This window comes from Festucalex cinctus, chromosome 6, assembly GCF_051991245.1.
Source record: "Festucalex cinctus isolate MCC-2025b chromosome 6, RoL_Fcin_1.0, whole genome shotgun sequence".
In the NCBI taxonomy this organism is placed as follows: domain Eukaryota; kingdom Metazoa; phylum Chordata; class Actinopteri; order Syngnathiformes; family Syngnathidae; genus Festucalex; species Festucalex cinctus.
This window is the reverse complement of record NC_135416.1, coordinates 389,933-412,967: the sequence shown is the minus strand read 5'-3', so window position 1 is coordinate 412,967 and position 23,035 is coordinate 389,933. Positions and strand designations below refer to the sequence as shown.

The 23,035-nt window shown below is 42.7% G+C and overlaps 2 protein-coding genes across 3 annotated transcripts; both read left to right on the top strand.

Annotated features, from left to right (window-relative positions):
- The first annotated feature begins 557 nt into the window (after positions 1-557).
- Positions 558-15,462, top strand: LOC144021425 (striatin-like). Of its 2 annotated transcripts, none has more exons than XM_077525722.1 (18): positions 558-997; positions 2,832-2,935; positions 3,535-3,608; positions 3,784-3,874; positions 6,028-6,201; positions 6,459-6,570; positions 6,663-6,813; positions 7,568-7,657; positions 7,796-7,930; positions 8,304-8,440; positions 9,618-9,793; positions 10,657-10,704; positions 10,789-10,910; positions 11,901-12,068; positions 12,585-12,725; positions 13,329-13,430; positions 13,768-13,854; positions 14,968-15,462. In XM_077525722.1, the coding sequence occupies exons 1-18, from the start codon at positions 800-802 to the stop codon at positions 15,135-15,137; spliced, it is 2,280 nt and encodes a 759-aa protein (XP_077381848.1). In that variant the 5' UTR covers positions 558-799; the 3' UTR covers positions 15,138-15,462. The 2 variants fall into 2 exon arrangements, with proteins under 2 accessions (XP_077381848.1, XP_077381846.1); XM_077525720.1 differs by having other exon boundaries at positions 571-997; positions 7,568-7,666.
- Positions 15,463-17,150: 1,688 nt separating this feature from the next.
- Positions 17,151-22,970, top strand: LOC144020673 (BTB/POZ domain-containing protein 3-like). The gene is made up of 6 exons (XM_077524376.1): positions 17,151-17,353; positions 18,091-18,381; positions 19,099-19,189; positions 19,552-19,670; positions 20,410-20,818; positions 21,658-22,970. The coding sequence occupies exons 2-6, from the start codon at positions 18,173-18,175 to the stop codon at positions 22,279-22,281; spliced, it is 1,452 nt and encodes a 483-aa protein (XP_077380502.1). The 5' UTR covers positions 17,151-17,353; positions 18,091-18,172; the 3' UTR covers positions 22,282-22,970.
- Positions 22,971-23,035: the final 65 nt, after the last annotated feature.

Genomic DNA, 23,035 nt, shown 5'->3' with positions numbered 1-23,035 from the left:
GAAAGTAAAGAAGGGGTAAAATAATTAAATTTGATAAAACTTTATAAAACTACTTTTAAAAGTAAATAATTGTACAAAATAAAGAGGAATTTCCGACTCAAGGGGGCGTTCCCGTACACACGTCCTGGTTTGAACCCGGAAAACTCCGACTTCCGCCCGTCATCGTTAGCATTAGGTTGTATTCTTTTTGGGAATGATACACATATAATTAAAAACGTGGTTAAATAAAGAAATATATTCCATGCTTGATGGTAGCATCTCTGGATTGACAAATGTTAAACATTGAGAAAGAATAATAATAATAATAATAAAAAAGGCGGTTAGTGTGATAGTCCTAACCGGAAGTCTTGTGCCGTCGTTTCCGTTCAACATTGAGAAAGAATAATAATAAACAAACAAAAAAAGAAGGAGGTTAGTGTGAAAGTCTTGACCGGAAGTCTTGTTGTGGCGTCGTTTCCGTTCAACATTGAGAAAGAATAATAATAAACAAACAAAAAAAATAAGCTGCTAGTGTGAAAAGTCCTGACCGGAAGTGTTATTGTGGCGTCGATTCCGTTCAACTTGAGAAAAAATAATAATAAACAAACAAACCAAAAATAAGCGGTTAGTGTGAAAGTCCTGACCGGAAGTGTTGTTGTGGCGTCGTTTCCCTTCGCTAGCTTGACGAAGTCTTCCGCGGGTCGGAACCGCGACGGAGCGTCGCTGTCAGCCTGACGGCGGCTGGACGGAACCAGGACTCCAACCCACCCACGCGGCCGCCGCCAGCCTTAAGCCGGGACGAGCTCTCTCCGGCGGGCTAATGGACGAGCAGGCGGGCCCCGCGGTGCTCCTCGGCTTGGCCGGCGGTTGCGGCGCCAAAGCCGCCCAGCAGCCCGGCGACGGAGAGGCGGCTCGGGCTCACTACAGCATCCCGGGCATCCTTCACTTCCTCCAGCACGAGTGGGCCCGCTACGAGGTGGACCGGGCCCAGTGGGACGTGGAGCGCTCCGAACTGCAGGTACCGTTTGACGTTGACAGCGACAACGACACGACACCCGGAACTTGATTGAAAAATCGGCCGAGTGGAATCGCGCCAGCTCACCGAACTCCGAATGTTCCGATTCAATCACCGCCAGAAGGTTCTGCGGACTCGGAAGGAGCCGGCAACGAGTTCGGCTGCCGCTAAAGTCGACGTCATGATCGAACTCAATATTTGTACTTTAATACGTTCAACCTCGTACGCTGCTGCCGCGTCACCTGGCGACGCGCATCGGTTGTGAAACGTCACGCGGATATGGAATTCAATTATTATTATTCAAATGAAAACGAGTTTGTGCGGTGCCCAGTGGCACGCCGAAGGAAGAACAAAACCCCCGCCGAAGCGAAAATGTCGTCCGCGCTCATTTCCGACATCGATGCGTGCGTTTCATTCGCTTGTGTTCGGAAATGTGCAACAATTCAAGGCGAGTTCGCTGATGAAAGTTGCTCTCAGCTCAGCGCTAACACAACTTGGTCAACACAAGCAGTGTGCGTGACGTGTGCGTGACGTGTGCGTGGTGAGTCGATTAATCGTTTGGACAAACTTCAATTTGTCCAAATCAGAAGTTAATATTCTCCAATTTCTTTCATTCTGAGGGAAAAAAGCCCGATTATATTTATCATGTGAATAATATCATTTATTTGTTGTGATTAAGTGTATGATACGATATGCGATTCGAGGCTCACGATAAACGATTATCTCACAATATGACGATACCATGATTATCGATATATTGCTCAGGTAATCACGCTAATCTACGATAAAACTAATCATAAAATAAGAATAATAAAATAAATGATAAAACATAAATAATAAAAAAATAATAATAAATCAAATAAACCATAATTAAATAAATAAATAATATTAATAATACATAATAAATAAATAAATAAATAATATTAATATATATATTTCCCTGCCACGCTCATGAGGCGCTCCCCCTAGTGGCCCGCCAAGTAATTGCTCAATAAGTCATGAACAGTGGATCCGTTATCGTGGCTGAATATTAAGCACAATTATCGTGAAACTTGCGTAGACATATTAATCGATCAGGAGACAAAGTATCACGATTTATGAACGCAATATCAATATATCGTCACACTCCTAATTAAGTGCAATATTGTGTAATTGCGAATTTATTTTATTTTTTTATGTTTACGACGTCGAATCGCTCAATTTGCAGATAAAACCCAACATGGCCGATTTAAAACCGCCGAAATATCACAAACTTCACATCAGAGCAAAACTGTTTTCTATTATTCAGTCGATTAATTGAATTTGTTGTACATCTTATCTAGTCTAGGTGCAATGCGTGTTTTCTTTTCCTTCTTTGATCCCAGAATAAACTTCCAGCTGCTGGTCATCATCGTCGAATCGGTATCATCGTCATCCTCGTCGCTGTCAACACAAAAGCAAAGAAGAAACGAAAACAAATCATCAGTTGCAAGGCAACGAAAATGCAGATTTGACGGGAACAGGAAATTTGTGAAAAAAACACTTTATTTTGTCCTCAACTCAATTCCGCAACATTTCTTGGCCACCCGATTGTGGCAAAGCCCTTTCCTTGTCTAAATGAAACTGATCTTCTCAACCTCGCCGAATTCCTTGACACCAAGATGCCACGAGACGGCATTAGCGCACTATTTTGTCCGAATGAAAGTCCTCCACCCGCTTCCGCATGGTTTCTTGCCACCAGATGGCAGCAAAGCACTATTTTTGTTCAACCGAAAGTCCATTTTTGCGCTTTTGTTTTTCCAATTGTTTTGCTGAGAATGTCGCCGAACTGTGTTTGTGTGTTGTTGCGGTGTGTCAGGCTGAGATCGCCTTCCTGCAGGGCGAGCGTCGAGGTCAGCGCAACGTGAAGAAGGACCTGCTGAGACGCATCGGGATGCTCGAGTACGCCCTCAAGCAGGAGAGGTGAGCCCACCAAAATGTCATGATGTCATGAGCACTTGTGGTTAAGGGGCGGGACTCTCTCGGGAACGAGACGAGACGCCATACAAGGTGCACGATTGCGATGATCTCGACATATGACGAAACCGCCATCGGCGATATATTGCTCAGGTAATAAATGCATGATAATCTACGCTAAAACTAATCATAAAATAATAATAATAATATAATAATAAATAATAATAAAAAATAATTCATAATGTAATAATTATAATTATAATTCTATAAAAAATATATATAATCTAAATATATTTTTTATTTATATATATATATATATATATAAATGAAAAATATAATTAAAAATAAATTAATATATATATAAATAAATACATTTAGAAAATAAATAAATAATAATAATTCATTATATATATATAATAAAAAAATGCTTGAACAGCTTGAACAAGATGTCAAAGTCGAACATTTTATTATTGAATTTATGATTTTACATGCAATCAAAAGTAACGACGCGGAAATAATACTTTTCTTCAAGACTCTCTTAAGAATGCGTTTGACCACACGTGGGTCACATGATGTTGTGTGTGTGTGTGTGCGTGTGCGTGTAGATCCAAACATGACAAGCTGAAGTACGGCAGCGACTTGATGCAAGCAGACGTCCGAGCGCCCGCGTACGATTCAGGTGACAAAAAGCACACAAACGTGTAAAAATGTATTCCCACTCGAGCGGGTCATGTGTGGACACATCTGCGAGCAACGAGGAGGAAGAGGAAAAGGAGGTCGTCATCATCATCATCATCATCATCATCATCATCACAAACACGGTGCACGTGTGTGCGTGTGTGCGTGTGTGACAGACGAGGCCGACGACGCGGACCCGCACGAACCTTCAAACAGCAGCAGCAGCCATCGGCTGACTTGGAAGCACGGACGACACATCCTCACACAGTCAGTACGCACGCGCGCACATTTACATAATCCCGCCCCCACCCACTTTCTCCACCCCCATAACTTGGTTTGCCTCAAGATCTTCTGTTTTCTCGACTTCATCGAGCGTAAGACGATCGTGTCCAAATCCAAATGGTAAGCAGAGCTGCAGCTTCGTGAGGTTAAGCTAACGGCGATGACGCGACGATTAGAATGTTAAGCTAACGCGCTAAAATGTCTGGACGGTATGACAAAAAAGTGCGGCGGCGTCCATCAATGCTAAGCTACGTGCGCTAATGTGTTGCTTGTAAACACTGATGATATGAGTGGATAGAATTTTAAGCTAACTATGATAATGTGATGATTGTACCGTTAGAATGTTAAGCTAACATGCTAATGTGTTGGCAGTATTACAGAAATGTGGTATCCATCTTGTGTGCAGGAACGCTAAACTACCTATGCTAATGTGCTGATTGTATCGTACTAACCTGTTGCTGTTTTTGTTTTTGGGAGGGCAGCGTCCATTTTGCGTGAGAATTTTAAGCTAACGACGATAATGTGATGATTGTACTGTTAGAATGTTAAGCTAACATGCTAATGTGCTGGCAGAAGTGTGACATCCATCTTGTGTGAGCGTGCTGTAATGCTAAGCTAACATGTTGGTGGTTTTATCGCGGCTTGTGCGCAGGAATGCTAAGCTAACCGTGCAAATGGGTTGATTGTCTTCACGGATTGCTAAGCTAACCGTGCTAAGGTGTCGATTGTGCGTGCGCGCTGCACGCACGGCTCCACAAAAAAAGCGTAAATGTGCGGCCCGGTGATGAAGTGCTGCCCGCGCCAGGGAAAATACAAATCTGGAAATGCTTTGAAATGAATGAGCAAAATGTTTCTTACTGTACTCGGCCCCCTTTCAGACGCTTTCACGCAAACGCTGCGTGCGTGTGTGCGCGCAAGTGAGTGAAAGAAAGCTTGTTGTGGTTGGCACCAACAAACGGATGGCACAGGCTGGCACTGCGGGCGGCGGGGAGGCGGGCGCTGGAGGGTCTTTGGGGGGTCGTGCACAAATGACACTGAAGTTAGTCGATGACTTACAAGCCGCTTCTCGCCACTGAGGTCAGTTTATGCTTTTTTTAACACTCAAAAACAAAGAAAAAATTGACGAGAATGAAACATTTTATCTTTTTGTATCATCCACTAATACGTAAAATAGCTAATGATGCTAACTGCATAGCCTGACGTGTCTGCTACAGAAAAATTGGTTGAAACTAGCATTGGGAGCTAATGTCGGACGTCGGGCTGCGTGACATGGTACAAACAAACGAAAACAAAATTTGTACTGAAAATGACAGAAACTCGAAAAATACTTCAAACGTTGGAAGCTAATGTTGAAACCTTGAAAGCAATTTCAGAAGCTAATGTTGGTCTTTGCATGTCAATTTAGCAGCCAAGTTCAGAAGCCAGTGTTAGAAACTCGTTTTATTAAGCTAAGCTAGGCTAGTAAGGCTACTAGCCAACTACTACTAGGCTACAGAAAAATTGGTTGAAAAACAATCACCAATATTTCATGTCGTTCTAATGTTGATTGTTTTTCCATCTGTACTGAAAACTACGGAAACTAGAAAATACTTAAACATGTAGAAAATGCAGAACACTAACCGCAACAATCGTGCAGCCCTAATTGGAAGCTAACTCTGGAGCTAGCTAACCTGGAAAGCTAAATTATGGTCTTCTTCTAACGTTAGAAGCTAACCCGGCTAGGCAACATTGAAAGTTTTAAACTGTTTGTCTGTAGCATTAATGTTAAAGGCAACATTGGAAGCTAACGTCAAGTACGCACGTTAGCCGCTAACTTCTGACGTGAAGCTTGGTAGCTCATGTTTGAGGTAAAAATGGGAAGCTAGCGTCAGAATCTAATGCTAATGCTAATGCGGGAGCCGAAATCGGAAGTTTAAACTGTTTGCCTGTAACATTAACGTTAAAGGCAACATTGGAAGCTAATGTCAAATGCGCGCATTAGCAGCTAACTTAAGACGTGAAGTTTGGTAGCTCATGTTTGAGGTAAACATGGGAAGCTAGCGTCACAATCTAATGCTAAAGCTAATGTTGGAGCTGTTGTTGAAATTGTAGAAAACGATGATGATGACGACAGCAAAAATGTCGCGCGTGCGTGACAGGTACCTACAGGAAGTGGGCTACGCGGACGCCATCTTGGACGTGAAGTCTCGGCGCGTGCGCGTCTTGTTGGGCCTGGACGCCGACGACGGCGAGGAGGCGCCGGAGACGCGCGACCGCGACATCGCGTTGGACCGAGAAGGCGTGGTCGACGGCGCCCGAGGGGGCGTGGCCAGGTAGGATGGGCGGCGGCAAACGGAGAGCAACAGCGTTGGCTCATTCGATTCACCTTGAAGAATTCCTCATTTTTGGCGGCGGTTGATTGTAGAGTAAATGTAAATGTTGTTGACATCAATATATTGTTTATTTATGTGATTAGCGTAATATTGAAATGTAAATAATAAATGTTTTGACATCTTGGGTTGAGTTCCCGTTAAACGCACGCTAGCTAACAGCGTTCACGCGTGACTAAGCGTACTTTTCTCCCAACCAGAGCTGACTCCTCCCACTCGGCCGCCATCTTTGAGGCCTTCAAGTTGATCGAGAACGCCGCCGCCGCCGATTTCTGCGACGAGGACGACGGGCGGGACTCGAGCGTCCTCGACGTAAACGCAAGACACACGCACACGCGCGATGCCTTTTGTCGCAATCGCTGCTCTTATTGTGAAAATGTGAAAAAAAAAAAAAAAAAAAAAAGATGGTGAGGAGGAAGCAGTCGCCGACGCCGCCGTCGTCATCGGCGACCTCCGAGCTGAGCGACGACCCGGACGCCGAGGAGGCCCTCAAGGGTTTCGACTTCCTGTCGGGCCAAGAAGACGCGCACGGCGCAGAGGACGACGGCCGATGGGGTGATGAGACGCACATATTTTCATATCATATTTTTGCTCACTTCAAATGTTCCTGATATTTTCACCACTTCCTGTTCCTAATATTATGACCATTTTGTATTATATTTGTAGTGGTTCCTAATAATCCGACTTGTTACTAATCTGACTAGTTCTTAATCATGTGTTAATATTTGTACTTATCAATAATATTATTGCTAATATTTGTGATGGGTTCTTATTATTCTGGGATAAGTGTGGAGATTAGTGCTCAGGAATGCTAAGCTAACATGGCTAAGACTGTGTACAAAATGTCACCATGCATTCAATGATGAATCTATCTTGCTAAGCTAACAATGCTAACATTCTGATTGTATGGCTGGAGTGCGGGCGCTGTCTCATTTGCATGCGGGGATGCTAAACAAGCTCATTTGCTGATAATATCATTGGAAACAATCATTATGCTCACATGTTGATTGGATTGTTGCTTATATTAGAACTATCTTGCGCAGAAGGTTGCTAAGCTAACTATGCTAACGTGTTGCTTGTCGTATTGGAGTGCAACGTCCATCTTGTCCACAGCAATGCTAAGCTAACTATGCTAACGTGTGGTATTGTTGATTGTATTGTTAATAAGAGAGGCGAATCTTGTGTGCAGGGATGCTAAGCTAACCATGCTAACATGCTGATTGTGTTTTTGATCATAATCGGGGGGGGGGGGGGGGGGATTCATCTTTAGCAGGGATGCTAAACTAACTAGGCTAACGTGTTGTGGCAGACAAGGAGACAGATGTGGCGTGGGACGTGGACGCGGACGTCATCGCGCAGCTCAAGGAGGAGTACCGGAGAGAACGGCGCGGAAAGAAAGGCGCCAAGCGTAACTTCTTCTTCCTCGTCTTCTTCTTCATCTTCTTTGTCTTCATCATTTTCTTCGTCTTCCTCTTCTTCTTCTTCTCCTTCTTCGGAAAGCGTCGCTTCTGAAGGCGCGCCTGTTTTTGCCTTCCAGGCCCGAACCGCTCCAAGCTGCAGGACATGCTGGCGAACCTGCGCGACGGCGAGGATCTCGCGGCCATGCAGACGTCGGCCACGCCCACAACCCGGCCCGCCTTTGCCGGCAGACTCAACGAACAGGAAGTGGACGGTAGGCGGTTGGCCAATCAGCCGTTAGCTTTGCCGGTTGCTAGGCAGAGGAAGCGGTTTGGAATCACAATCACTCTACTGCATATGGAGAGTTTTTTTTTTATATTAAAATCATTTGTAGTGATTTGGGAGTAGAGAATGATTAATGATTTTTTGACTCATTTTCAGGGAGTCAGCACCTATTTTTCGTTGAAAGTGTTTATTGTTATTGGCAATATGTCTCTGGTAACCCAAGAATGAGGGGGGTTAATTAAAAAAAAAAAGAAGATCATCATGACAGTGAAATATTTGTGTATTTTCACTATAAACGTTGCGTGAGGAAAAGTGCTTCTGATAATGGCGCCGGAAAAAGACATTTTTCTTCCTTCCCGTAGAGGGCGCCGCCTTCCTGCCGTCTCCCGGGAAGTCCTTCCTTCTGGGCGGCGTGGACGAAGCGGTCGCCAGCGAGCTGGGACTCGGAGAACTGGCCGGCCTCACCGTGGCCAACGAGGCTGACGGACTCACCTATCAGGTAACCAACGAACGAACGAACGAGCAAGTGAACGAACGAGCGAACGAGCGAACGAGCGAACGAGCAAATGAGCGAACGAACGAACGAGCGAACGAATGAGCGAACGAATGAGCGAACGAACGAACGAACGAACGAACGAACGAACGAACGAACGAACGAACGAACGAACGAACGAACGAACGAACGAACCAACGAACGAACGAACGAACGAACGAACGAACGAACCAACGAACGAACGAGCGAACGAACGAACGAACCAACGAACGAACGAACCAACGAACGAACCAACGAACGAACCAACGAACGAACGAACCAACGAACGAACCAACGAACGAACCAACGAACGAAAATCGAACGAACGATCGAACCAACAAACGAACGAACGAACGAACGCAGAAGTTTCATTTCATATCATAATCATCGTCCAATTATTTAACATCCATTATATTAATATTTTTTCTCATTATTATCCTAATAAAGCATTCCACATAAATTCAACTATTAGCATTCAGCTTTCAGGATTCATCCGATTCAATTAATCGGCATAGTATCCAGTTATCGAAATTTTCTATTGACAAATTTCAGAATCGGCATCTGGAGAAATTAAAGTAATATTCTTCAAACTTTTAATGACAAAATGACTTTAATTTTTTATCATTTTATAACTTGTTTTTGAAAATGATCATTCAATTTTTGGATATATACGATTGTCTCCATTATGCTCATTGTTTTTTGTTGGTTTTTTTTATCAGGAGCATCACGCTTAACTCATTCTATCCCAAAGAAATTTCATATATGTTTATGTTTTGTTTGTTTTTTAATGCAAACGCATACAGAAGGCTTTGATGCATCTTCTGACGTGAAGAAGTGGCTTAAAACAATGGTAGTTATGAAAACAAAAAAATGGCCAGCAGGTGGCAGTCGGGTGTGCATGAGAGATCAGCCGGGGCCATGTTGCAACAAGCTCTTTTTGACAGTTTTTTTAGTATTGGTGAAAGTTATCTATATTCTAACTGCTGTAAAACTGAAAAAGATACAAATAGACTTTTTTTTTTTTTTTTTTATAATGACAAAAGAAATAATAGCATATTAGCTCGCAATGACAATATTGAGGGGGAGTAAAAAACAAAAATGTAAAAATGTCTTTTGACTGAAGTGGCGTTGCCTTGTGGCGCAGACGAGCATCGGTCAGGACGCGCTGAGGAAGACGTGGAGCGCCAAGTTGACGCTGCGCAGCCATTTTGACGGCGTGCGCGGGCTGGCCTTCCACCCGCTGGAGCCCGTCCTGGTCACCGCCTCCGACGACGGCACCCTCAAACTCTGGAACCTGGACAAGACCGCGCCCGCCAAAAAGTGAGACGCTGCCCGAGCGCCGGCCGCCTCAGTCGCCGCTCATCCCACAAACGGGCCGATTATCGCACATTTTCACATCGGAAAGATGGATTTGGGTTTTTTTTTGCACATTTCTTTGGCACATTACAGCATCAGACAAAAATGATGACGTTGAAGCAATTATTCAAGATCAATTTCATCTTCACAATCTTCAACATTTGTTTTGATTTGTCGACATTAATAGACTAAAAAAAGCCTTATTTTTTGGCTTTTTAAAATGAATTGGCATATTATCCAGTTATCGAAATTTTCTCCCGACAAAATTCGGAATCGACATCTGCGTAAAAATCTGTCGTGGCATAAATAACGTTTCAATGAACACATTGATTCATTGATCATTTTCTTATATGAATCTTATGAATGTATGAAAAAAAAATGTTGATTGTTATTAAAGCATCCATCAGCACACCACGTTAGCCAAAAGAGAGCCAAAAGCTCAAAAGTCATAATTGACGCTCAAGTTCTTCATACAATCTGATGGTTGGACAAAAATTTGATTTATTTATATATTTATTATTTATTTATAGGAAATTTAATTTTGTCGTTTTGGTAAAGGTTTGTCTCTCGGACCTTCACGACTGATAACTGATGACTTCATTCATATCTCAAATCCAATTTAAGAAGACAAGGCAACTTACAAGCTGCGTATCGTCGGCATAAGAAGATGGAAAAAGTAGTGGGCCTAAAATGGAGCCTTGGGGAACGCCACATTTAATTGCGGATGTCGACTCCCGCCGTACTTGTCATCTGTTGCGACAAGTTGAGCTTGAAGCAGATTTTTTTTTATTTTTTTTTTTATCGAATGAAAATGTGTGTGTGTTTAGGTGCGCGTCGGTGGACGTGGAGCCCATCTACACCTTCCGAGCCCACAGGCGAGTCCGCCAATCAATCGATCGATCGGCCGCGGCGACGGTTTTGATGAAGCTTTTTTGCCCGTCTGTGTGTGCGCACGACAGCGGCGCCGTTCTGTGCGTGACCATGAGCGGCAGCGGCGAGCAGTGCTTCAGCGGCGGCGTGGACGGAACCATCCAGTGCTGGAACGTGTCCGCCCACAACTGTGACCCCTACGACCCCTACGGTATGCGCCGCCATTTTCACGTGAGTCATGGAAATGGAAATGGAAGCTCGGCCTCAAGATTGGTTTTGTTTGTTTGTTTGTTTGTTGGAATTGCTCGTTCGTGCAACAAGCGTTTGCTCACGTTTTTGAGACTGGAGGGTTCAAATTGGATACGAGTACGCACTAAGCAATGGGGTCAACTATAAACGCATTCATTTTTGAAAGCGTCGAGTCACTTTCAAAGCATAGAAAATCAACTTTCCCAACACGGCCCAGCACACTTTTGGAGTCGAGTTGGTTCAAGTTGAATCATCGAATGTTGGAGTCGAGACCACGACAACCGAGACCAAGATTTTGGGAGGTCAAGACGGACGAGACCAACAATTTTGGTGCTCGAGACAAGGCCAAGAATTTTGGAGGTTGAGACAAGGCCAAGAATTTTGGAGGTTAGAATGACACAAGAATAAAAATAAGAATTTTGGAGCTTGAGACAAGGCCAAAAATTTTGGAAGTCAAGACCAAGACAAGGCCAAGAGTTTTGGAGGTGGAGAAGCGCACGAGGCCCAGAATTTTAGATGTCGAGACCGAGACAAGACCAAGACTTTTGTAAATAAGTAAACCGGCTTCATTTGTATCGCGCTTTTCACAGACACAAAGTCACAAAGTGCTTTACAGGGTTAAAAACCGCACCAGCGGTCGTCTGCTGAGTCGCAGGGCGCAAATCGGGCTTAAGTGTCTTGCTCAAGGACACTTGGCCATGGTCACCAGGGGTGAAGATCGAACCCGCGACATCACGGATGGGACACGCCCACTAAATGCCACTGAGCCATGATCGAGACTGAGACAAGAGCAGTCCCGCATTTTATTTTTTTTTTGTCAGAGTGATGACATGACATGACAGTTTATCCTCGTGACCCGCTTGTGACATCATAAAGGGGGCGTGTACAAGTTGCAAGGAAACAACAATGCACGTCTCTCACAGTCAGAAGTCAGATTTTTTATTTTTCACAGAGCTGTCTGTCCAGCGGGGGGTGCTGCACGGACACACGGACGCCGTCTGGGGCGTGGCCTATAGCTCCGCCCACCACCGCCTCCTCTCCTGCTCGGCCGACGGGACCGTCCGTCTGTGGAACGCGGGCGCCGTCTCGCCGTCGCTCGCCGTGTTCAATCGCGGAGGAGGTAATTGAAATTGATTTCTCGATTGGATTTTTGCAATATCAATATTTCATTTCAAGGGCCAGTGTGTCGGATTTAGCGCCATCTAGTAGTCCACTAAGAGTTTGCTCATTTTGAAAAGATGCGCAAACAAATGTGTTCTATCACATCAACATCAAATGTTGATATGTCTATTTATATAATAAGACAGATGGCGGCGCACCCTGCAGGAGGCGGCCATGTTTGGCTATCGTCTTTCTGCTGCAACTTGTCCAAATGTCAAAACATGTTCATGTCATGTTGCGGAATAGGATTATTAACGTAGAGCCGATTTTCGTCCTTCTCGACTCACCTGTTTGTTGAGTTTGGTCACGTGACGTCGGCACGCCAAGCAGTGATTGCTCGTTACCTGCGATGTCGTTTTCAGTCGCGAGCAAGTGTCAAAATGGCCGACCAACCAGACGGATGAATTTCTTGATTTTTGTAACGCGGTTTGAATTTGCGTCGCCGTCCGTGGCGATCATGTGACATGCGTTTCAGAACTGGGCGTGGCCACCTCCGTCGCCGTGTCGAGCAGCGAGCCGGCTCACGCCGTGGCGGCCTTCGCCGGCGGCCATCTTGGCGTCTTCGACATGGAGACGCAGCAGCTGCTCCTCAAGATGGAGTCGGCGGGAGCGACCGGTAGGCCGACGCCCGAAACGCTCTGGACCAGCAAAAACGGATATTGAAAAATATTAGTTCAAGATTAAATACAAATAAATAAACATTTATTTATTTATTTTTACTTGTATTTATTTATTTATGGATATGGATATATTTTTATACTGCCAAAATTAAAAATAAGTAAAAATGTATAGAAAAAATATAATTTAAAAAATTAAATGCAAAATATAAATGTAAATGGAAATAAATAAACATTTTTATTTTTTAATCTTGTTTTTTTTCGGTATTTATTTTTACTTTATTTATTTATTTATGTATTTATGGGATATGTACTTATTGTTATTCTGGCAAAATTAAAAGTAAACAAAAACTGATCTAAAAAATATCATTTAAAAATTAAGTAGAAAATATAAATATAAATGGAAATAAATAATTTTTGGGGTATTTTGACTTTTATTTATTTATGGAAATGTGTATCTTGTTATTTGTATTGCCATTGATATTTTCTTTCTTTAATTTTGAGATCTGTTTTTTATTTTTCCACTCATTTATTTCTTTATGGAGAATTGTGTCCGTTTTGGCTGATTTTGTTTTTGTTTTGTGTTTTTATGCTTGTGGAAGACGCGTCGTGTCAAATCAACAAAGTGCTGAGTCATCCCACGCTGCCCGTCAGCATCACGGCGCAGGACGACCGACGCATCCGATTCTTTGACCACAACACGGGTACGTCGCCGGCACGCAAACCCGTCCGCATCCAGATTTCCTCAACAGATTTCAGATTTGACAGTTGGATGTTGTCCATCAAATTAACAAGCATTAAACACGATGCGGAGAGCCCTTCAAAATTGATGCGATTGTTCATACTTGCTTGATTTGACATCCGACGTTGTGGAAAGGGTAAACGTGATAAAAATATGGATTTGTGGGGACATTTCCAATCAACAAAATGGTTGCTGGATGTTCCAAATAACAATTGCGGCCAAAACTGTCACCAACTCGTGGCCAAAAAAAGTTTCAGACGCCTTTGAACTTTCTGAATTTGTGCTCCGACGTCGCTCAGGTAAGCTGGCGCACTCGATGGTGGCGCATTTGGACGCCGTCACCTGCCTGGCCGCCGACCCCAACGGAATTTACCTCATGTCGGGAAGTAAGTGACAACCACAAATTGGAAACATTCAGCAACAGCAACACATTGATACAAATGTATGACACAAATACAACAAAAAAGATCAGACATTTATGAAAATGACCAAAAGATTTATTTGTACATGCTTTGGAAATGGACCAAAAAATTGTTTTAAACTACAAATTACCAGTATGCCATTTTTTGCAAGTTCATTTTGAAAAATGCAAATATTCGAAATTAAAATAGTATAAATGTTGGAAATGTGTTTTTTTTGTTTTTTTTTTTTTAAGAAAAACAAAGTTCTACACACATTTATGAATATAAAAAAAATATATAAAAATACAAGAAAAGGAAGTACGATACACATTTATAAAATGTCTAACAAACAAAAAACAATGTACTGCAAAAAAAATATATATAAAAATATACTACTTTTAAGCATTTATGAAAATGACGAAAAGATTTGTGCAATTCACAATGATGGAAACGTATAAAAAAAATTGCTGCACAAAAAAAAAAAAAACTACAAATGACCAGTATGACTTTTTGAAAGCATTTGTAACCATATGTGACAACCACGTTGTTGTTGTTTAAAGCTTTAAAAGAAATATATTTTCAAATAAAATACAGCGCAAATATTTTTTGAAAATAAGAAGACGTATTAAAATTTACAAGAACAAATATTTACTTTGGGAAAAAGTATTGCAGCAGTAAAAATACAAACTAAGAAAAATGTTTTTGATCGATTTTGATCATTTTGTTGATTTATATATGACAACATTGGCAAAACCGAACTATGAAATAGAATGAAAAAAGAAAAACACAAATATTGGAAAATATTGGTCTTTTATTGTTAAGGTTTTTTACCCATTTGATTTATTATTCAGTGTTTTTATGTAATTATTATTTATCCTAAATGACAATGACAATAAAGATGTTTGTTCATTCAACACACACCAATTTCAAAAATGTACAACAAAAATTTGCAGCGAAACAGATTTTTCAAAATGACATTTTGTTTTACCCACTTTTGGCGCTTGATGTCTTATTTCTTCATTTTTTTTTTTTAAAAAAGGTGTGAAATAAGGCTGAAGTGGTAACTTGTGTTTGTTTGTTTGTTTGTTTGTGGCGGAGGCCACGACTGCTCGGTGCGCGTTTGGAACGTGTCCAGCAAGACGTGCGTGCAGGAGTTCACGGCGCACCGCAAGAAGTTTGACGAGTCCATCCAGGACGTGGCCTTCCACCCGGCCAGGTGCTACATCGCCAGCGCGGGGGCCGACGCCCTGGCCAAGGTCTTCGTGTGACCTTCGGCCTCCCCATGCCGGCCAAAGAACAAAAACTCACGTAGACTACGTGCAATTTGCGGAGAAATTGCAGCGAAAAAAAAGTTGCATAAGGTTTCACTTTACGTTTCGACGTCATCACGTTTCAATGTGGTAACTTTCAGAAGTGGACAAGATCAAATATGACGTTGGAATCGGAGAAATTTCAACTTTTATTGGGATCAATTTTTCACTTCATTTTGCAACTTTCACGTTTGACTTTGGAAATTGGCAAACCAAAACGAAAGCAATTGATTCAGGTTCTTTTTTTGTGGCTTATCAATCAAATTGTTAAAAAACCCCAAAATGAGGCCAAATATTAGAAAAAAAATCTTGCGATTTGAAATGAAGATACACTTTGTAAGTTTGACATCAGCACTTGGTTAAAATGCCAAACGTATCACATGACGTGAAATTGATCAAATGTGGAACTTCAAACTTGTTCAAAATTGAACTCAAATGTGAAATTCATCACACTATTATTTATTTTCTTTTCTGACGTGGCAGCAATCCGCTTTGTAATGAGCCCAAAAACATTTTTCCCTTTTCCGCGTAAGCTAATGTGTCGCTAATGCTAATTAGAAAAATTGCTTTTTGATGAAGTCGTTTGAACATTTTTTTTTTTTTCCCCTCCATAATTCTGCTTGACTTGCATATGCGCAATTGGGGCATTATGGGAAAAAACGGCAACAAAATTCTGATGAATCTGTCCTCCATTTTGCAGTGGCTTGGAAGTACTCGGCCCAGTTGAAACGCTTTCGTCCACCTTGTCAATTCCACGTTTGCGTCTTTTGCAACAGTTGCACGTGCAAAACATTTTTTTTTGTGTGTTCCGGTTGCCATCACAAATCGCTTCCAACTCTTCTTCTTCTTCTATTTTCATGCAGCAACAGCGTTTATTTGCACATGATATGAATATTGTCCATAAATGTGTACAGTGACGTCTGATAGCTTTCGCGATAATGTACAACATACTCTTGTTTTTCCAATAAAGGAAATATCGCGTTAGCCTGAACTATGTTATGGGACAATTTTTAACAGACGAGATATTATCAGACGCGCTTGATATGATTATTTTGTTGATCAGCATCTGCAAGACACGATTTAAATAGCCGTGCAGATCATGTATTTATGATTATTCATACAAATTATGCAATGGCGGTTGAACATATTTGACAGTGATTCATATTTAGTAGAATAATGTATGATCATATAAAAAAACAAAAACATTCGTCCATTCTTATCTGAACCGCTTCGAGTGAAAAAGTTTTCATGTGTCATCGCATAAATCTGCGTGAATAAAGTTGGTATTTTTACAACAAAATATGTACATTTTTTTTGGAGAGGTTGGAGGGATATCGTTTTCTTTTAAGATGAAAATGTGCTTTTTTTGTTGTTGTTTTTTTGCCCCGAATAATGTCATGAGAATAAAGTTTTATTTTGACTTGTTCAAATGTGAACTTTTCTTCCCTGGATCAACTTTGACGTTCATATCAGAAAACACATTTATTCACTTGAGATGATTGATTGATTGATTTTATCCACACAAAATATGTCTGTTCTTGTTCCCCCCCCCTCGGCAAATCCAGATTTTTATTGAAAACATATTGCTGCCACAATCTCAAGTTAAAATGTGATAAAGTGCTCATTTTATGACACATTTCACATTATGATGTGGTAAGTTGAGTTAAAAACAAAACAAAAAATGCCTTGTGGTTGAAGTCACTTGCATCTATTTTTGCGTCATACTGTAAATAAAAGTTGCTAGTTATGTAACTACACTAGACAAAAAGTGTTGAAAAATATTAACATTTTATAAACGTAAACATTATTTATAAATGTATGAAACGTGTTGCATATTCATATTTATTGTGAGAAACCATTAACGTGTGACACTATTCAAGGGAATTTGAGCTTCTTATGATTTATTATCCACGCATGAGTTTGGGGAATTTAGTTTACAACTCGACTTATCTCGAGTCGACGTTCGTGTATTCCGTCCAGCAGGGGGCGACGGCGTGTTGTACGCTTGTGTTGAACTTGAATGTCAGTCGAAGAAGACGGCAACCCGACTCGGCTCGTTTGTGGAGTCAACAAAACAACAAATGTGCGTCTTGTTCTTTCGACAAGTTCGTCGTTTTTGCAAACTTTCCGTGGCCACCGGGCGATGAACGTAAAAGCGTGTGAGAAACTTTCAAGTAAGTCAAACGCTTGTCATGACTGCGGGGGAGATTTTTGATGGCGCTTCAAGCGACTGTCGCTCGCCAGCTAGTTAGCATGAAGCTAACAGCTCCGGAAAAAAAAACCGAACACGTCAGCCACTTTTCACATTTCTTTTTTCTTCTTCTTCTATTTCCTCTTAACTCACCGCTGCGCTCACTGAATGTCACCAAATCCAAAGTGCAGGATGCGTGGCTCGATATGTCTGCTAACGTTAACTTAGCATCGCCGGAAGGAAGCAAATTTGCAAAGATGAATTCATTTCCGCCGGCATTATCGGACAAATCGTTTAATTAAAGGCGAGTCCGGTGCTGTATCTTAAAGGTATACTGTCTTCGTGACACAAGTATACGTAGTGCCAAATTTTATGGTTTTTTTTTTGTTTTTTTCAATTATGTGGTGTATATTTTTCCGTGACCGGCAACTTTCTTACTTGCGCTATTTTGCCGTGAACGGCTCTGATTGGTCGATCGCCGGACTGGGCGTGGTTCCTGCCTCGCTCGTGTGCTCCTGTGACATGTCAGTCTTTTCTATTTTTTCTTTTTTTTTTGTACTGCCTCCAGCAACTTTGTTTTGACAGAAAAGAAAACATTGCATGGCTAAAAGTTCCATATTTGCCCGTTCAATGACATCAAACTCAACCCACACTTGTGATCAGCCTAAAATTCATCATCACCTGTTTAATTGAGCAAATTACCCCCTGCCCCCCTCTCAGGTTTTTTGGATAGGTTTTTGTGCACGCAGGCCGTGGGCTGCCATGAGCGGTGAGCGGCGGTCGGCGGCGTGACTGCCCGAGAATGGCCGCTGAGTTGTTTCCCGGCAAGAAGCCTCTTCCGTCTGCCTCCGAGCAGCAACAAGAGCAGCAGCAGCAGCAGCAGCGGCGGCAGACCAACCAGCAGTGCCAGCACACGAGCGAACAGCAGAACGTCAGCAACAACAACGGCGGCGGCGCCTCCAGGCAGGCCAGCTGCACCTGGCAGGGCCTCTACCCCACCATCAGGGAGAGGTGAGTCGACTTTGGCGGCAGCCCGAAAGTCGACTCTTGGTGTATTCTTCAAACTACTTGGTTGATTCGGCAAATTATCGGCATCAGTCTTAAAAACAAAACAAAACAAAAAAACATCCATATCGGTCGTGCCCCGCTGGAAAAAGGTTAACGTGAATGAATGAAAGGATGCATATATTGCTTACTGGATTATCATCTTTTATCTACATGAACAATAGGACAGCAACAAAATGAGCCGCTAGCATTACCGTTTTAGGTCAACAAATGCTAGCTAACGAGTACAGTAAATCTCTTTCGAGGATTTGGTTTCTCAATTTTGCTGTTTATTTTGGATGTAATTTTACTGTCTGCCACTAGTACATATGTGTAAATTTGACTAGAGAATTAGGTTGAAAACAGGAACTTCTGTCCACTATTTCAGTCCACCTAAGTTTTTTTTTTTTTTTACGATTACTCAATGCATAGTGTCAACACAAAAAAAAAAATTGTATATAATGCGTAAAATAATCCTTAACTAGGGCCTCAACTAACAATAATTGATTACTTAATAGTAATTGATAAATTTCAATTATTTTGTTGATTAATCGAATTGTAATGTAATAATAATTCATTTCATTTATAGGTGCCTTTCAAGACACTCAACATAATGAACATACAACATGATGGAAAAACAACAACACAAAACCCCCCCAATTTTGTTTGTTTGTTTTTCCGCAGGAACTCAGTCATGTTTAACAACGACATGATGGCGGACGTCTACTTTGTGGTGGGACCACCGGGCGGGACGCAGCGGGTTCCGGGCCACAAGGTAGCACAGCAGCTCACAAACGTAAAAAACAAAAAAAATCCCCGAAAGGCTGAAGGACGTGTCGACATTGACCAACTTTGTCATCAACTGCGTGAGAAAACAGTTTTAAGAAACATCACTCAAATTTTCAGCAAATCGGAATGTAAACAGCAGGAGCCCCAAAATCCAGCCCTGTGGAACGCCACATTTAATTTGTTGGGGGAGCACACCAGAAGACAGACGACTGTTGATGATGTCAAAACCGATTCACCGATACTCCTTCAAGAAATGACAACTGTTTTTTTTTTTTTAAACTTTTCATGTTGTGCTAACGAGCGTCCGTCCGTCCGTCCGTCCGTCCGTCGGTCGTGTTGTGTGTGCAGTACGTCCTGGCGGTGGGCAGCTCGGTGTTCCACGCCATGTTCTACGGCGAGCTGGCCGAGGATCAGGACGAGATCCGCATCCCCGACGTGGAGCCGCCGTCCTTCCTCGCCATGCTCAAGTCAGTCGCAAAACATGACAAATATTGACGCAAACATATCCAATCGTATTTTTCACAAGAGACGAGCCACCAAACAGCCTTACGTGAAAGTGACAAGATGAAATATTGACCCAAATCTTTATTATTTTTTGCCATGCAACATGACATCAACAGGCTAAAGAAATGATTCAGTTTGACGTATGTGACGTATTAAAATGGTTAATAATTTATCAACAATATTTATCGGGTTGGTTTTGGAATATGAAAGATTCCGGGTCAAATTGACCCATTTTAAGAATGAAAAAAGTATGAAACATCTCGTAAGCAGACAATTAAAATGTTTCATGTTGAAATGATTTCAATTCAATGTGAAATGAATATTTCTTGGAATGCTTTTTGAACGTTAAAAAAGGTCATTTTACACATCTGTATTGCGCAATACGGTTGAAATAAAAAAAATAATTTAATTTCAAAACTATTTTTATGTAAATTATTTCTTGAAACTTGGTACACATTTGTATGAATAAAATGTATTTTAAATTAGGGGGAAACATTTTTTTTGCCGTAAATAAATATCTATTTTTTAAAAATGTCGTTTTTCAACTGTTTTGCTCCCGCTTTAAAATCCAAATGTATATAATGAATATTACCATTTAAATCCCCTTTTTTTTTGTAAAGTAATGAATATCATCTATGTTAAATGAGGGGAGAAAATGCATTTTTTTGCGTATTTTTGAGGGCGCGCGTTTTGGTCCCAAAGGTACATCTACTGCGACGAGATCGAGCTGTGCGCCGACACGGTGCTGGCCACGCTGTACGCGGCCAAGAAGTACATGGTGCCGCACCTGGCGCGCGCCTGCGTCACCTTCCTGGAGACCAGCCTGAGCGCCAAGAACGCCTGCGTGCTGCTGTCGCAGAGTTGCCTGTTCGAGGAGCCCGAGCTGACGCAGCGCTGCTGGGAGGTGATCGACGCGCAGGCCGAGCTGGCGCTGCGCTCGGACGGCTTCTGCGACATGGACGCGCGCACGCTGGAGAGCGTCCTGCGCCGCGAGACGCTCAACGCCAAGGAGATGGTGGTGTTCGAGGCCGCGCTGGGCTGGGCGCAGGCCGAGTGCCTGCGTCGCGACCTCCGACCCACCGTCGACAACAAGAGGCTGGTGCTCGGAAAGGTTGCCGTTATTATTGACTTGATTGTGTCTCGTGAGTTTTCGGGGAGCTTGTCATTTTAGGAGCGATACGGTTTTTTCCAGAGCCGACGCCGAGACCGATTATTGGTCGTCAAGGAGGCTGATAACCGACATTTCAAGCCGATATTCATTTGCAGTAAAAGAAAAAATAATAGCATCAAAAAATTCATTTTTTTGTTTAAACATATCAAGAATAGACAGCTTTGTTTAATTACAAATTTTAACAGAAATTGTAGGGAATTTCCAGGGTCATCAGCATGTGTTAAGCAAATAAATAAATACATAGTTTTCTGCCATAAATAAAGTTTTCCAAAATTTCAATCTCATTTCTAAATTTATTTTTTTAATCATTTTTTTTAATATAAATTAAAAAGTGTTGGGACTTCCCAGTGTTTGCAGCAAATAAATAAATAAACCAAAAAATATTTTTCTACTGTAAATAAAGTTTTGCAACATTTCCACATAATTATTATTTTTCCTAAATAGTGTTGGCACTTCCCAGTGTCAGCAGTGACAAATGTATGCAAAATTAAATATCTAATGTGGGGTTTTCGTCAGGGTTCAAAAAGATTTTCGCAGACAGTGAAAAATTAAAATGTCTTTGCAACAAGTCAAATCCTGATGAAAACGCAAAATTTGCAAGCGTAGATTCCAGCTTTATTGACTTTTAGATTCGTGAAAAGGCCGATAATCGGCCCGGCCGATAATCGGTCTATCACTCATTTTTATGCTTCCTTCCAGTGGCCACCAACAAAATATGAAAAAGCACCATCCATCCATCCATCTTTGAAACTTCTCATGGCCAACATGCGTGTGCGCAGGCCATCTACCTGATCCGCATCCCGGCCATGGCGCTGGAGGACTTCGCCAACGGGGCGGCGCAGTCGGGCGCGCTGACGCCGACGGAGACCAACGCCATCTTCCTGTGGTACACGGCGGCCAACAAGCCGGAGCTGCCCTTCGCCAGCGCGCCGCGCCGGGGCCTGGCGCCGCAGCGCTGCCACCGCTTCCAGTCGTGCGCCTACCGCAGCAACCAGTGGCGCTACCGCGGCCGCTGCGACAGCATCCAGTTCGCCGTGGACCGCCGCGTCTTCGTGGCCGGCTTCGGCCTGTACGGCTCCAGCGCCGGCTCGGCCGAGTACGGCGCCCGCATGGAGCTGAAGCGGCAGGGCGCCGCCGTGGCGCAGCGCGCCGCCAAGTACTTCTCGGACGGCTCCAGCGCCACCTTCGCCGTGTGGTTCGAGCACCCGGTGCAGATCGAGCCCGACGCCTTCTACACGGCCAGCGTGGTGCTGGACGGCAACGAGCTCAGCTACTTCGGCCAGGAGGGCATGACCGAGGTGCAGTGCGGCAAGGTCACCTTCCAGTTCCAGTGCTCCTCCGACAGCACCAACGGCACCGGCGTGCAGGGCGGCCAGATCCCCGAGCTCATCTTCTACGCCTGACCAAAAAGCTCTCCATGGCGGCGGCCATGGCGGCGGCCAACGGCGGCGTTTTGCAAACTTGACGGTGAGCCTCGTCGGACGAGAAACGTTTGCCGTCACCGTACCGCCTCAGAATTCCTCCCGTTTGCATAAGCGCCGCCCCATTTCCCCTCCAACGGTTTCGGTTGAGGTTTCAAGTTACTTCCCGAAAACTTCACGACTATTTTCCAAAGCGTCCCAATGACGGAAGCAGACTTTTTCAAAATAAGACGTTTGCAAACATCCGCTTTTGCTTTGGAGAAGGCGACAATCGACGATGGCGGGCAAATCTCCATTGTTGCTGAAGTTCGCCGTCGCCACAAAAGATTCAAAAAACACGGACAGCACAAAGTGGCGCCATTTTGTTTGATTTTGACCAAGTATGCGTTGACGTGTTTGTCAGTCGTTTGGGTGTATCTTCACTTGTTTTTCTTTTCTTTTCTTTTCTTTTCACAGCTTTGTTGAATGTTACGCAATGAATGGCGGCAGTGGCCTTAAATCATCCAAATAAAAACATTCTATTGTCTCTGTTTGTATATTTATATAGCTATATTTAGTGTTTGTTTATTGGCAAACAATTGCTCGTTTGTGAAAAGGTTTTATTCTTCCTCATTGTGATCAAAACTTACACAACTTCAAAGTTGTTAGCAAAATAAAGACACTATAATGCATTGGCAAATCTTTATGTATTTTTTTTAATACTTGTATAGTTTTTAGTTTGCTGTGCAATGCTGCA